This window comes from Miniopterus schreibersii, assembly GCF_964146895.1.
Source record: "Miniopterus schreibersii genome assembly, chromosome: 15".
NCBI classification, from domain to species: Eukaryota; Metazoa; Chordata; class Mammalia; order Chiroptera; family Miniopteridae; genus Miniopterus; species Miniopterus schreibersii.
In genome coordinates this window covers 26,608,915-26,622,890 of record NC_138115.1, presented here as the reverse complement: position 1 = coordinate 26,622,890, position 13,976 = coordinate 26,608,915, and the positions used below count along the sequence as shown (strand labels likewise).

The following is a 13,976-nucleotide window of genomic DNA, read 5'->3' as shown; positions in this document are numbered from 1 at the left end:
AGGGGAATGGCCAGCAACTTTAGAGCTTGCAGGAGTAGAGGTCTGGGGGACCCCCATAGGAGGGTCCCACTGCTCTGGATCCAAGAAATCAATTTCAGTCATGCTGTTATGACACACATGCAGACACCGAGACATATTTGGTGAGATATTAGGTTCCTTCTGACTCACCCTTTGTTTTTCTGCATGACTAAATTTGTAGCAAGGATGAAAGAGCCAGGGGAAAAGAATGGAGAAGTAATCTGAATGCATCTAGGCATTCAGTCAGCAAGTGTAAAGAGTAAACTCAAACAGAATTAGGCCAATCAAAACTTCTTAATCAGGATGGAGGGACAAATCCTGAATCCACGTCAGGCTTCCTGATCTCTTCTTTCAGGCCCCACCTGAACAGGGCCACCTACCCAGAGCTTCAGATTGGAGAACTGTTTGCATGGTGTTAAAAAGCAATCTCCTCCACTGCTAGGACTCGGGAACATAAACTTTTAAATGCATGCCGGTTCGATTGGAATAGTAGCAAATTTCATGGAGTAGCTAAAAAGAAGAGCAACAGCTGGTACACCAGGCATTAATAATACAACAAAGAAAGAAAAAAGAGAAACTTTTCATTAGTACGTTTTGATGTCAATTTATTATTTATCCCTTTGTCAATACTCAAACAGGCAAGCTATCATTAAGCATTCAGGAAGATCCTCTAACACCACTGAGGCATCTGTCTTACCTCAGTTTCTTTTTAGAGTCCTGGAAACCAAGAGTCTGGGCATTTATAGAATAGCTGTGTTAAAAATATCTGTTGTATCAAAAATACTGTTTGAGGATCACGACTTAGAAAGATTTTACTTTAAATTTTATCAATGGCCAGTAAGCATGCAGATCACGGTTCTTAATGAAAAATTTGACATAAATCAGCAAAGTGCTGCTTCCAAATTTTTAAGTCCTCAGTTAGTATTATTTTGTTTGAAACTGGTGTTGACAAAGCCAGTTTGGTAATTAGCATCCTGTCAAATCTCTCCGATCAACACCAGCACGCTGCACCTGGTCCTAGTTAAAAAATGCATTGTGGGCAATTCTGATGTGACCCATAGGGGATCCCGCCATGCGCAGAACCGCCTTTGAAGCACATGTCACCATTACCATTTTCGAGACGAGAAGGCCTCTCTCCACCCAAAGGGTCTGAGAGCTCCTGCCTGCTCCTAATGACCTGCCACACCATTTTAACTTCTTTGATAAATGTCCACCTTTGTGATGTAGACACTTGCTCCTCCTGGAAGAAGGTATCTCTTCCTGGGACAGAAGACTCCTCAGAAGTAAAATCATTGTTGAACTAAAACAAATAAAAAATGGGAAAAAAAAAAAAGGAAAACAGAGACCTTAATGGTTTCTTGGTGGAGAAGTGGAGGGCCCTCCCTAGCTGGCCGCTCCTTCATTGTTCTGGGGGCCACTGCCTTTCCAGGAACTGTCGCTGGAATAGAGGTCGTGGTCCTTGATGTAGGCGAGGACGGCGTCTGGGAGCAGGTACTTCACGCTCTGCCCTTGGCCCAAGGCCCTCCTGATGTACGTGGCGCTGATCTCGTTCTTCACTGGCTCCTTGACCAGGTGAATGTTGTGCTCGTACCTCTGCAGGATGGGCAAGCCCGAGATGTAGCCCTTTGGGTCGTGACCAGCCCGACCCACACACACCAAGCCGAACTTCTCCACGATTTCCTGGATGTGCTCGTTTTTCCAGAGGTTGGGGGTCTGGAAGGTCTTCAGGACATCTGCCCCGCAGAGGAGCTTCAGTTCAGGCACAGCTGGAAAAACAAGGGTGGATCCCAGCAAAGTTACGGAAGGGTCAAGGCCAGTAAAGATAACATGTTCCATTTCAAATGTTCATAAAATGCTTTTCTTGGAATGTATTTGGAACTTACTGTCTCCATGTTCATGACTTAAACAGAAAAATCATGAATCTGAGGCCATTTCAGGGACACACAGTTATGAGTAATAATTCAATCAATAAAGCTTTTGTTTTATATTGGCAAAATGCCAAGTAACACAAAAACAGTTTTTATTTTTAGTGTTTTTATTTTTAGGTGGATGTGCTGTACCCAGGACCCCATCTTCTGAAAGAGGTATGCTTCTTAAAGCCCTAGGACTAACGAGCTGTGGGCCTCAGGCAAGTTACTGCCCTTCTCAAAATCTATTTCAGCTCCAACACATGTGCTGCTATAAGTACGACCTCATCATAAAGGTTAATTATAAAGGATATAACCAAAAGGTCTCTAAGACCCCAGCTGATGACCTTTTCATCTGTTTTCAATGAAACAAAGCTCTAGAACAACTGATCAATGTGGATAATCCTTTGACATTTGTTCTAACAGAATGGTGATTGTGCTGATAAAAGAATACGGAACATTTATTGGATGCTTACTATGAGCACTATTGATCGCTAAGTGCCTTCTGTGTATAATGTCATTTGAGCCTCAGAACAACTTTATGAGGCAGGCATTATTGTTGTGCCAGTTCTGCAGAGGGAGAAATGGAGGCACAGAGAGGCAAGTGACTTGCTTGAGGTCACTCATCTAGGCAGAGTAGTCAAGGTTCAAACCTGACAACCTCTAGGTGGGGCATTTGTAACTGGTAGGCTCTGCTGCCGCCTGCTGGCAGGAACTGCACATGCACCAGAGCCAAGGAGAAGCCCTTCCTTCACCTGGAAAGGAAAAATCAAGTCCACGGTAGCAGCAACCAGCAGGGTCCTGGTCCTTCTGGAGGAGGATTCTAGCTTTGGTAACCAGCAAGGGCTGGGCTCCTAGAGCGCTGGCCTCTCTCAGTCACCCTGGAACCTCAGTGGGGAGGGGCTTCAGGGATACCACCTGCTGGGAAAAACCCTGACTTAAATGTTCAGTTTGGGCTCCTCTATTGTGGAACCTTTGAAGGAATCTGGGCATGGACTGGAGAGATGAATTTAAAGAGAAGCACTAGGGGAAGGCCTGGGGGGTGGGGTAGGGGGTGGTGGTGGATGTGGGTGGAGGGGATCAATGGGGGAAAAAAGGGGGCATTTGTAACACTTTCAGCAATAAAGATAAATTAAAAAAATAAAAAATAAAACCTTTGGAGTTAAAATAAAGAGAAGCACTAGACCAGCTGTGGAATGGAAAGTGAGAAATTCAGTGTCATGGGGAGGTCTGAGTTCCAGCCTCAGTTGGGCACAGACTGCTGTGGAGCTAGAGCCAAAATTGTTCCTTCTCTGGGCCTCAGGTTCCCATCTATGAAATGGTGGGCACTGGACTTGTTTACTCAGATGTAAGTACAGAAACATACTTTTCAAATACTCCAGCAGCATAATGTTAGTATAAAGAAATGATATTCAAACATTTATTAATGCATGCATCACGAGTTCTCCATGGTTAAGAACTAGGGCTCTAGAGCCAGACACCTTAGATTCAAATCCTGCCTCTGTCATTCAATAGCTGTGTGATCTCAACTTTAAAACGAGGATATTAACAATACTTATTAAACAAGATTATTTTAGAAAAAATTGAGCTTATAAATGTAAAGTACTTAGAACAGTAATTGGAAGGAGCAAGTGTGGTACGTATGTGTTAGCTGCATCCATCCGTCTGCTCATCCATCCATCCATCCATCCACCCACCCACTTATCCACCAATTCATTCATCGACACATCCATTGAACACTTATAGGGTATCTCCTGGCCTTTGATAATCAATAAAACTGCATTTTAAAATTATTCAGTAACTCACTCTTTTCACTAATTTGCGCTGGTGCCGCTGCTCCAATGCACATGTGGATCTGAACTACTCTGCACCTGTGGGGTTTTATTCTTATTTATTCAACCATTGTAATACAGCGTAAGACCAGAGAGTCCGTCCTTTCAAACAATTGGTTTTTATATGGTCTTCCTATGGGGGAGGTTAAATGATGTACATTTAATTCCAGGGTCTCCAGAGGCCCGGGGCACCCCCTTCCCATAGGTCAGAGAACAGAGGAGATACCCCCTCTTCTCCCAATAGATATTTGTGGGACGATTTCCATGTATCAGCTTCAATATTAGATGCTGCTTGGTTCATTAACAATGGCGGTAAGGAACATGATTTACTCTGTGCCCTTACCTACAGGAAACAAATGCTCACCCCTCCCCTGGCCCTCAAGTCAAATGCATGTCTTCTTCGGGCAACAGGGGCCTCAGACCCCAACTCTGGGCAGTCCTGTCATCAGGCCTTACAGAAGTGCTCGCATGTCTTTCAAGTTCACTCACATCACTGCTCCAAAATCTTCAGATCTAGTGGCCCTGATGGTCCAAATTCAAAGTACATAGTCTGAGGTGTTGAATAAAGGCTGCCCTTTGATTTTTCTGAACAGTGACACGGTGACAGAAATAGGAGGTGCACTAGCATTTTCCGGCAGTGTGCTCTGTCTAAATAGCCACAGGCTTTGGAAAGCAGAGATTTACATGAAATGTGAGGAAGCTTCCACCAGGCCCTTTTCCTTTCAGTGTCCAGTTGCCCTAACTCTTTGACACTGAACAGCACCAACCCTGAGGTCAGTCAGCCCTGGGTTCGAATTTCAGATCTGCTGGCACTCTGGGACAGCTGTAGCAGACAAGCCTGCTTCCTCAGCTGTGAAATGGGGATGATAAAACCGCCTGTGGAAGTTATGGAAATTGAGCGAGGGAGCGAATGCTATGTGAATTTCCTGCCTAGGGCAGGGTATGCACACGGCCACACGCGCCACATGTACACATGCAGGAGTGTGGGACTTCTGGGTCTAAACAGGAGGACACCAATGATGGATCCAGGTATTGGCATCTGCAGGGCAGGGCCCATCCTAAGCAGGCAAGTCAGTGTGAAATGGAATCTGATGAAGCGCCTGTTGGGGTTGTACGGAAAGGGAGTCTTCTGAAGGTTGCTGAGCTTTGCTCAGCCCCATCAGCTGAGGGTGGGGACCAACTTCACAAAAGGCAGTTAAAGGACCTAGGCATCATCCATCCCAGTGTCACACCAGGTAGCCCAAGATGCAGCAAGCAATCCACATGACTCTGGTGAGGCCAAGGAGGACTGCAAATCACAGGAGTGATGGGCAAAGCAGGGCTCTGGCAGCGAGAAAATGCTGAGCTCAGCCTGAAATTTGCAATCCCAGAGTAGAGCAGCACACAATAAAATACACAGCGCACAAAATGCTCCTTTAGAAATATGTCACTAGTAACATACAAGCCACCTCATCAAAAGCCAAACAGAAAAACTCCACCTTCCTTTTTTAATTGCTTTAGTGGTTTTTTTTTTCCTTTCTGATTAAGAACATGAGATTTGGTCAATTATGGAATGTATAGAAAATATATGTTAAAAGCAGAAAACAACAATAATAATAATTCTGCTTTCTACAAACTCAATATTTTGGTGTATTTTAAAAATATTTACATTTTCTTATATACTTGAGATTATATATACAGAATTGTGTCCTGTTTTCCCCATTTACCTCATAAGCATTTCTCCATACCATGAAAACCTTTTGTGTAGATTCTTTATCCGTGTATACAGTATAATTTACTTACATATTCACTTATATTTAAACACTGAGGCTGCTTTTATTTTCTGCCATTATAAAAATTGCTGTGATATACATCTTTCTGCATAAATCTTTGTCCTAATTTCTAATTATTTCCTCAGCCAGATTCCTAGGAGGAGACTATATCAAGCAAGGGGCACAGACATGTTTAAAGCCCCTGATAAATATTGATAAACTAAAAAGCCCACTTTTCATTTAATGTAAACTTTTTTCTTTTTAATTTTTTTAATCTGCACCTGAGGATATTTTTCCCATTGCTTTTCAGAGAGGGGGGAAGAGAGAGAGAGGGGGGGGGGGAAACATCCATGTGAGAGAGACACATCGATCAGTTGCTTCCCGAATGTGCCCAGACCAGGGCCAGGCTGAGCCTTTAACCGAGGAACATGCCCTTGGCCAGAGTCAAACCCAGGACCCTCCAGTCTGCAGGCCAGTGCTCTAACCACTGAGCAAACCAGCTAGAGCTAAACTTCCTTTTTTAACAGTTACTTTAGATGAGAACAAGATGAGTAGGATTTTGAGTATGAACAGACAGAATGGGATAAGAGACAAACCCCCAACATTCTAGGGCTAAGCAGAGTAGGCTGGTAGCCCCTAGAAAAATAAACCCCAAAAGAGAGTGCCGTGAGCTTTGGCAGAGGGAGAGCGAGAGTCCATCTCAATGAAAGCAAATGGGACCGGATTCACAGGGAAGGTGGGTTCCAAACTGGGTGACACAGGTAAGATAGGTTTCAAAAGAGGAGCCAAGACAGGAAGGGGGAAGAGGGGCAGGCCAGATAAAGAGCTGAGACAGGGATTCTGGAAGCATCTGCAGAGCAGTGAAGTGTGATAAGATGGGAGCCTCAGTGTGGCATGACTTCCACATCACTGGGGGCTTCCAGCATTCCCTAGAGGCATGGAGTGCCCAGCACCTATGCTGTTTCCTGCCTTTGTGACTCGCTCATCTGCCCTTCAGCCCCCAACCCCAGATAACCTACTGATCCTATGAATCTCAGTGCAGGCGTCTCCTCCTCCAGGCAGCCTTCCTAATTCATGTTTGGACTCACCACCATTCACAGCTTGTCTCCAGCTCAGGTGACGGGCTAGGGCAGGCTGTCTCTGTTCTCAGCTTGAGCCCAGACCTGATCCAGGGAGGTGCTCAGTGAGCACCTCTAGAACCCTATTAGGAGTGACTGCTGAGCCATAGATGATTCAGAAAGAAGGCCAAAGGCTCAGAATTAACACCGTACTGTGCTCATGTCTGGGGGGCAATGGGAGGAGCCCATGCAGTGACCAGAGGAATATAATAAACATTGTATATAGGAGACTCTATAACTCCTTTTTTAGATTCCTACTTGAGTGCACAGTTTCCCAAACTGGCTGTAAAGCACATAACCAGAGCACCTATGAAACATCCAGATTCCCAGGTGCCATTCCCACTCAGAAGGTCTGAGGTGTGGCCTGGGAATTAGTATTTTTAACAAGCCTCACAGGTGATTTTGCTGTGAGTGATCTTTTGACCAGCAATTTGGGAACTGCTGCATGAAACCTTTAGGGCCTGGTGACATTTTCAAGTCCGTTTGGAAGAGTGTTTCCCAATCTGTGTTCTGGGGAGCACCAGTTCTGAGAACTACTGCCTCAGAGTATTAAAGAGTTCTGTGACTAAAACATGATAATGGCTCCTATTTCCCTTCTCTGTTGAGTCACAATGCACATGGACGTAGTCAAGGTTCTGAAAAGTCCTGCAGTAAAGAAAGCATATTAGGTCTGTTTAACCATGATATTCCCAAGTCCTTCTGATCTGGAAATAGTGTCCTACTAACCAAAGTTGGGAGAGCCACAGATGGGGCTGCTGGAATTTCAGCCCAGTGGGACCAGTAATTAATTCCCTCTTGTGTCACATCCTACCCTCCTATCACCTGGTGCTCCTGTATATTTTCAAGAGGGGCCCCTGCATTTGACCCCCCAGTACCACAGCTGCCATTAGAGAAAGAAGGTACTTTGAAATCATAGCTGACAAGGCTCCATCACACACCAGGAGTTGACAACAGGGTAGAATCCCAGGGTTACAAACTGAAAGGATAACCCAAATAAACTTTAATTTCCCTTAAAATCAGTTTTCTCTCCTGAGTAAACCATTGAGTGACACTGCTGTAAGTATCAGTTTCTCAGTTTAAGGGTTATAATGGCACATTTTGTATTCAAAAAGAAAAAAAACCCCACCCTGAAAAAAACAAAACAAAACAAAACAAAACAAAACAAAACAAAACAAAACGGCTACGCCTTTTAAAGGAACCCAGCATCTCTCACCCATTTATCCTGTGTAGCCCTGACGGTAATCCAGGTCACAGGCACAAGTCACAAGGGTAGGTAAGCCCCTTTTAGGGCAGAAACCCAAATTAGCATCATGATGTACAAGGGGTGGTGGCAGACCGATTAATTTGACTTTTCAACCTGGGAAGTATGGCCCCAACCAGGCAGGCCTCAAAGTGCTTATCTGTGCCCAGAGGGCCGTGACTCTCACCAGTTCTCCCTCCCACAGACAAGACGGTCAGCACCCACCTGCAGGTACCGGGGAGACAGCTCTGCCTTGGTCCAGGGCTTCCTCCTGGGGCAGAGATCTGAGCAGTTCGCTGTGATGATGCCTGTGTTGTAAACATAGGGCTCAGGGTGTGTCTTTGGGGTCTACGGTCCCTCAAAGCCACCCAGGGGCTCTCAGATATTAAGTCTGATCCTGTTTCTGTCCATTTTAGGTAGTGCATTCCACAAATATTTGCTGAGGACCTACTATGTGCCAAGTGCTAGACAGAAAGCAGGTGCTGTGGGGTCCTCCAGAGTGCCCTAAGTTCACTCCCTTCTGTGAGCCCTGTGTGAAAGGGGAAAGGAGCATATTTCTACTCTTTTCACATTTTTTTTCAGTATCTCACTTTTAAAAAAGAGTTGAGTAGGGATTAAGGACATGGGCTGTTAGAATCAGACATGCCTGAGTTTAAAACACAAATTATCATTTGTAAAGCCGGGATAATAACACCCACTTTTTAGACTTTTGTGAAAGTAAATGAGCCACTACACAGAAGGCACTGGCCCACAGCTAGCTCCTAAAAGGGATGCTCGCTCTTATCATAAGTTAGTGTCTTGGAACTGGAGAGAGTGATGGCTGAGTCTGCCTCCAAGCCCGAGTGCCTGGGCTGGATCCCACCTCCCCAGGCCACTGCGTCACCCTGGGCGATGGTTTTAGGTCTCTGTGTGGATGTTTCAGCATCTGCACAACAAGGAATAACGACAGTGCTTGCCTCTAACGGGTGGTTATGAAGATTAAAGGAGCTGAACACGCAAAGTGCACTGAACAGTGTGCGCGCACAGAGCAGATCTCGTTACGCGTTAGCATTTCAAATATGATTAGACTCACCAATTTGGCATGCGTGGCTCTTTTAGCATTCTGTCTTCTGCAAATCAAGAGATAGCTGTGTTCTTCTTTTTTTATTTTTTTAAGTCGTACACTGGTAAGCACATGTCATATCAATTTGATCTTCCGTCTACCTACTGTATTTGCATTACTAGAGCTGTATTTGGGAGGCAGTAGTGCCTGGTGGTAAAAGCACGTGCTCTGCGGACAGAGCAGGCGGGTTCAAGGTTAGGTTCTCCTGCATGTGTGATCCTGGACGGGTCACTAACACTCTCCGAGCCTCGCTGACCTTGTCCGCTAATTGGTTGTGAAAGTCAATGCTGGCCTCATCTCCACTGAGTATATCACAAGATCATGGAGCAGAAGCAGGATGTGCTCTACCCTGCCGTGTGCTGGGGAAGAGGCTCGATGCCGATTACTACTGGTGGGAGGCTCAGTGTAAAGGTGAAATTCTAGAGGTAGTCTGCCTGGGTTGGAAATCTGGTTCCAGCTTGTTGCTGTGCAGTCTTGGTGGGTTCCTTACGCAACCTGCCTCCAGTTTCCTCATCTGTAGGATAGGGGATAATGACCCCAGAGAGCTGTTGTGAGGATTAATTAAGGAGCTTAGCACTGGCCCATACACAAAAAGGGCCCAATAAATGTTTGCTGTAATTATTATTGCTGTCCGTCTATCTTCCCCACCAGATTGTGAACAGGGAGCTCATTCAATCCATCCTTATAGTCTTAGTACCCAGGAATTGCTTACTTAGAGTGGGCTGAATTCAGGAACGATGGAAGGAATGGAAAAATAAATACATTTAATTTTGGTCCAAAATCCTTTCTGATGATATCAGAGACTCAGCTGAGTTTTCTTAAGGCCTAGCTGTGTTTCCATATTGTCTTTCTGCTTTGGTTTTGGTAAGCTTCATCTCTGAGGTTTTATTGCTGGCTTAGTCTGAAATCTCCCATTGGACTGAAGTAGGTTTGAGTCTCACTTTCGCTTTCCAACTGTAGGACTTTGAGTATGTTACTGACCTTTCAGAGCTTCCATTTCCTTACCTGTAAAATGGGGCTGAACCCACCTACTTCTCAGAGTTGCTGAACTGATTAGATATTATATCCGTGGAAGTGCCTGGTATACACAGTACCCGCCCCAGGGAGCTGTTGTGAGGATTAATTGAAGAGCTTAGTTAATTGACTATCTGTACCAGTGGCCTCTCAACCTTGGCTGCACAAAATAAATCATTTGGGGACCTTTTGAAAATTACCCATGCCTATATCCCACCCCAGACAAATAATCTTGGGGGGTGGGTAGGATGAGCTGTTTTTAGAAAAAGAAATATGTCTTTATTGATTTCAGAGAGAGTAAGGGAGAGGGAGAGAGAGATAGGAATATCAATGATGAGAAAGTCATTGATTGGCTGCCTTCAGCATGCCCACTGCTGAGGATCGAGCCCACAACCTAGGCATGTGCTCTGACTGGGAATCGAACCTAGATCTTCTGGATCATCGGTCAATACTCAACTGCTGAGCCACGCTGGCAGGGCAGGATGAACATTTTTTTAAAAAACTTCCCAGGTGATTCCTGCAGCCAGAGTTGAGACCACTGGTTTGGATGGATCTTGGTACTAATGAAAAGCCTAATTCACATACTTGGCAACTGAGGCTGTAGCCTCAATCCTGGCCACACGTTAAGATCACCAGGGAGCTCTTAAATATCCCAATGACATCCCAGCCTCTGGGGTAAGACTCAGGCACTGATACTTTTGAAAGCTCCCTAGATGATTTAATGTGTAGCCAAGATCCTAAAAAAAGAAAAAAGAAAAAAAAGGAATGTGTTCAGTAAAATTTTAGCTCACACCTGCACTTTGCAGCAGAAGCACTAGTAATGTGATGTGGTACTGTGTTTATCCAAGAATGGCTTCTCTGTTTTCAGGATAAATTATAGGCCATTGTTAGGGATGCAGGCATCATCAAGCATCTACTAGAAACCAGGTGTTTTTTCCTACACTATCTCATTTAATTCATGCTGTACCCCAGTGAAGTAGGGGGTGTCATCCCCATGTTATTAGGTGAGGAATTGAGGCTCAGAGAGGCTGACTCACTTACATCAAGTCACTTAGCTAATAAATTGGGGGCCACACTCCACAGGGCAGAGGAGAACAGCACCTGCCTGTTTCCGCGCACATATTCAAGCTAAAGGATTTGATGGAGTGTCTACTGTTTTGTTTCTACTCCCCCGTTAGCTTAGATAAATGAGAGCTAACTACATGGTTTATTATGAACAATGATCTAGGTATAAATTTATTCCCTCTGTTAAAAAAAAAGGAGAGCACGTGTGCTAATAATTATTTCATATTTGCTGTCCTTTTAACTTGGCAAGAGGTTCTGACGTAAGACTGTAACTGCTCAATGTTTTAGCTGGTTCTTTCCCCACTAAAAGGTAAATAATAAGAACCAGGACATGTAACTAAATGTTTACCTGAACTAAAAAGGTAACCATCTTTCTCCCAAGTGACTTTGAAGATAAGCAAAAAATTAAAATCAAAACATTATAAACAGCTGTCAATTATTTGACCTTGTCCCTTGTGCTTCCTTCTGACGATCTTCAGGCTTCCAAACAGGTAAAAGACACAGCCCACAATTTACAATTCCTTCCAGCAGAGCCGGGAGTCGTTAGAGACCAGGCAGGCCCACCTCACCATCCCCAGTGACAGCCACGACATGTGGGACTTCCTGCTTCTCTAGCAAACTCCCGGGAACATTTCTGAAACAACAAGTCAGTGACCACTGTCCTAACATGCAGGGCTTGCCAGGGCTTCTAAACAGCAAATTACTTACATTGAATGGTAACAGCAACTCCAAAAGAAAAAAAAAAGCCATGCAACTAGATCTAGATTCATAGTTCCCCCTCCTCATTTTAAAGCCTAGATTTATAGAACCCAGGATTTGTATAATTAGAAAAGATGGCTTATTATGTACAAACAGTTTTTAACCTACTCAGCGATGACAATAATAAAAGGTCCCACTTACTGAACATTCTTACGTGGTTCTGGGTCAGAAAAGTTATTTACATCTTTAAAATCCTAATTAGGATTTATTGTCCCCATTTTGCAAGTGAGAAATGTGTCTCAGAAAAGTTAGGTCAACTGGTACAGTCTGCTTAAACAAGACTGGGCGTTTCCAGAAAGCCCATCCTAAAGGGCAGTGTTCGTGATTTTTTTTATTCAGAACCTCTCTGAGAACATGAGTCTGTTGGTCTCTCTCCCTCTAGGGTGAAGCCCTTCTTGGGTTTGGCTGAGAAGACCTGGCTGAAGCCCCACTCAATACTCCATCCCTACCTGTCACCTTGCGGGCTCTTCAGACACATCCCATGGCCCTGGTCATCTCACAAAAGCACGCCCAGTTACCTCAGCACCTTCACCGTCTCCGTCCACTGCGCCTGCTCGCTCTCCCAGGGGTCCACCCGGATCCAGTCGGACGTCTGCAGGGCCAGGCGGACCATGGCCACGCGGTGGTGGGCAGCCGCAAGGTCTTTCTTCTTGTAGTTGTCATTGACAGGAGAGATAATACCCCCGATGACCTGGTACAGTCCTAGGCAAAGGAGAACAGTGGTGTTGCATTTACAAATGCTTCAGGCAGGTGCTAAAAACCCCCGCGCCTCGTCCTGGCATTCTCTCCTGAGTGGCCAGCTCCCTTAGGCATATCCTTATTTTAAGGACATGTTATTACCTATATATTTATTATTCCTACATGTCTTTTTGTGAATTGAGCATCTTTAAGTCTAATGATGCTTCTTGACTTAAAGTCATTATGTCTGATATTAATGTAGCTTCAACAGCTTTATTTTGATTAGCATATGCATGGCATTTTTTTAAACGTTTCTCTCTCAACCTACCAATACTTCTGTTTCAAACACGTCTTTCATAAATAGCTGAATTAAGAAAAAATTTAGTCAAGTTTAACAATTATTGATTTGCAACTGGAACATTAAGTTTACTTATATTTAATGTGAATGTTGGCATAGTTAAGTTTCAAGCTACCATCTTATTTTGTGTTTCTTTTTTGCCACAAGTTTTATGTTTTTCCTCCTTTTCTGCCTGTCTTTGGACTTTACTTCATCTTTTTCTCTCAGACTGAAACTTACATATGCAGTCTTATATCCAAAGTAAATTAAGACCTTTACCTTCTTCCTCAACAACACAAGGACTCCAGAACTCTGTGACTCCCTTTACCATCTCCTTACACATTATTGCTGTAGATATTTAAGTCTATTTACCCCCCTGACCTTAATAGACCATATTATTCTGTTTTATACACCAATCACATTTGAATCTACCCACAGAACATTCTCCAGGACAGGTCACATACTAGGCCACAAAACAGGCCTCAATAAATTCAAGAAGAATGAAATCATATCAAGCATCTTTTCCAACCACAACGGCATAAACTGGAAATCAACTACAGAAAGAAAACTGGATAAAAACCAAGTATGCGGAGACTAAACAACATGCTACTAAACAACCAATGGATCAAAGAGGAAATAAAACAGGAAATCAAAAGTGATCTTGAAACAAATGAGAATGAAAACAACATTTCCAAATTTATAGGATGCAAAAGAAGGAAGTTTATAGTTATCTAGGCCTACCTGAAGAAACAAGAAAATCCCCAAATACACAGTCTCACTCTGCACCTGAGGGAACTAGAAAAAGAACAAACAAAACCCGAGTAAACAGAAGGGAAGAAATAGTTAAGATCAGAGTAGAAATGAACAGAATAGAAAATTTTAAAAAACCACACAATTTTTAAAAAATATATATTTTTATTGATTTCAGAGAGAGGAAGGGAGAGGGAAAGAGAGAAATAGAAACGTCAATGATAAGAGGGTCATTGATTGGATGCCTCCTGCAGGCCTCCTGCTGGGGATGGAGCCCAGAACCTGGGCATGTGCCCTGACCGGGAGTTGAACCTCGATCTCCTGGACGATCATAGGTCAGTGCTTAACCACTGAGCCACACCAGCTGGGCAAACCACACAATTTAAAAGAGCAATGAAACGAAGA

At 44.0% G+C, this 13,976-nt stretch overlaps 1 protein-coding gene across 7 annotated transcripts in view; it reads right to left on the bottom strand.

The window, feature by feature from the left end:
• Positions 1-606: 606 nt before the first annotated feature.
• The window catches only part of NMNAT3 (nicotinamide nucleotide adenylyltransferase 3), an 87,034-nt gene continuing 73,664 nt past the window's right edge, over positions 607-13,976 (bottom strand). For 4 of the 7 annotated variants that reach the window (XM_081159661.1, XM_081159660.1, XM_081159665.1 and 1 more), the window contains 3 exons: positions 12,325-12,508; positions 8,092-8,174; positions 607-1,784 (listed from right to left, as the gene is read on the bottom strand). In XM_081159661.1, the coding sequence (XP_081015787.1) occupies positions 1,402-1,784; positions 8,092-8,174; positions 12,325-12,508 (650 nt within the window). In that variant the 3' untranslated portion in view covers positions 607-1,401. The remainder of the gene's footprint in view (positions 1,785-8,091; positions 8,175-12,324; positions 12,509-13,976) is intronic. The other 3 variants (XM_081159663.1, XM_081159664.1, XM_081159662.1) reach the window with 1 other exon arrangement.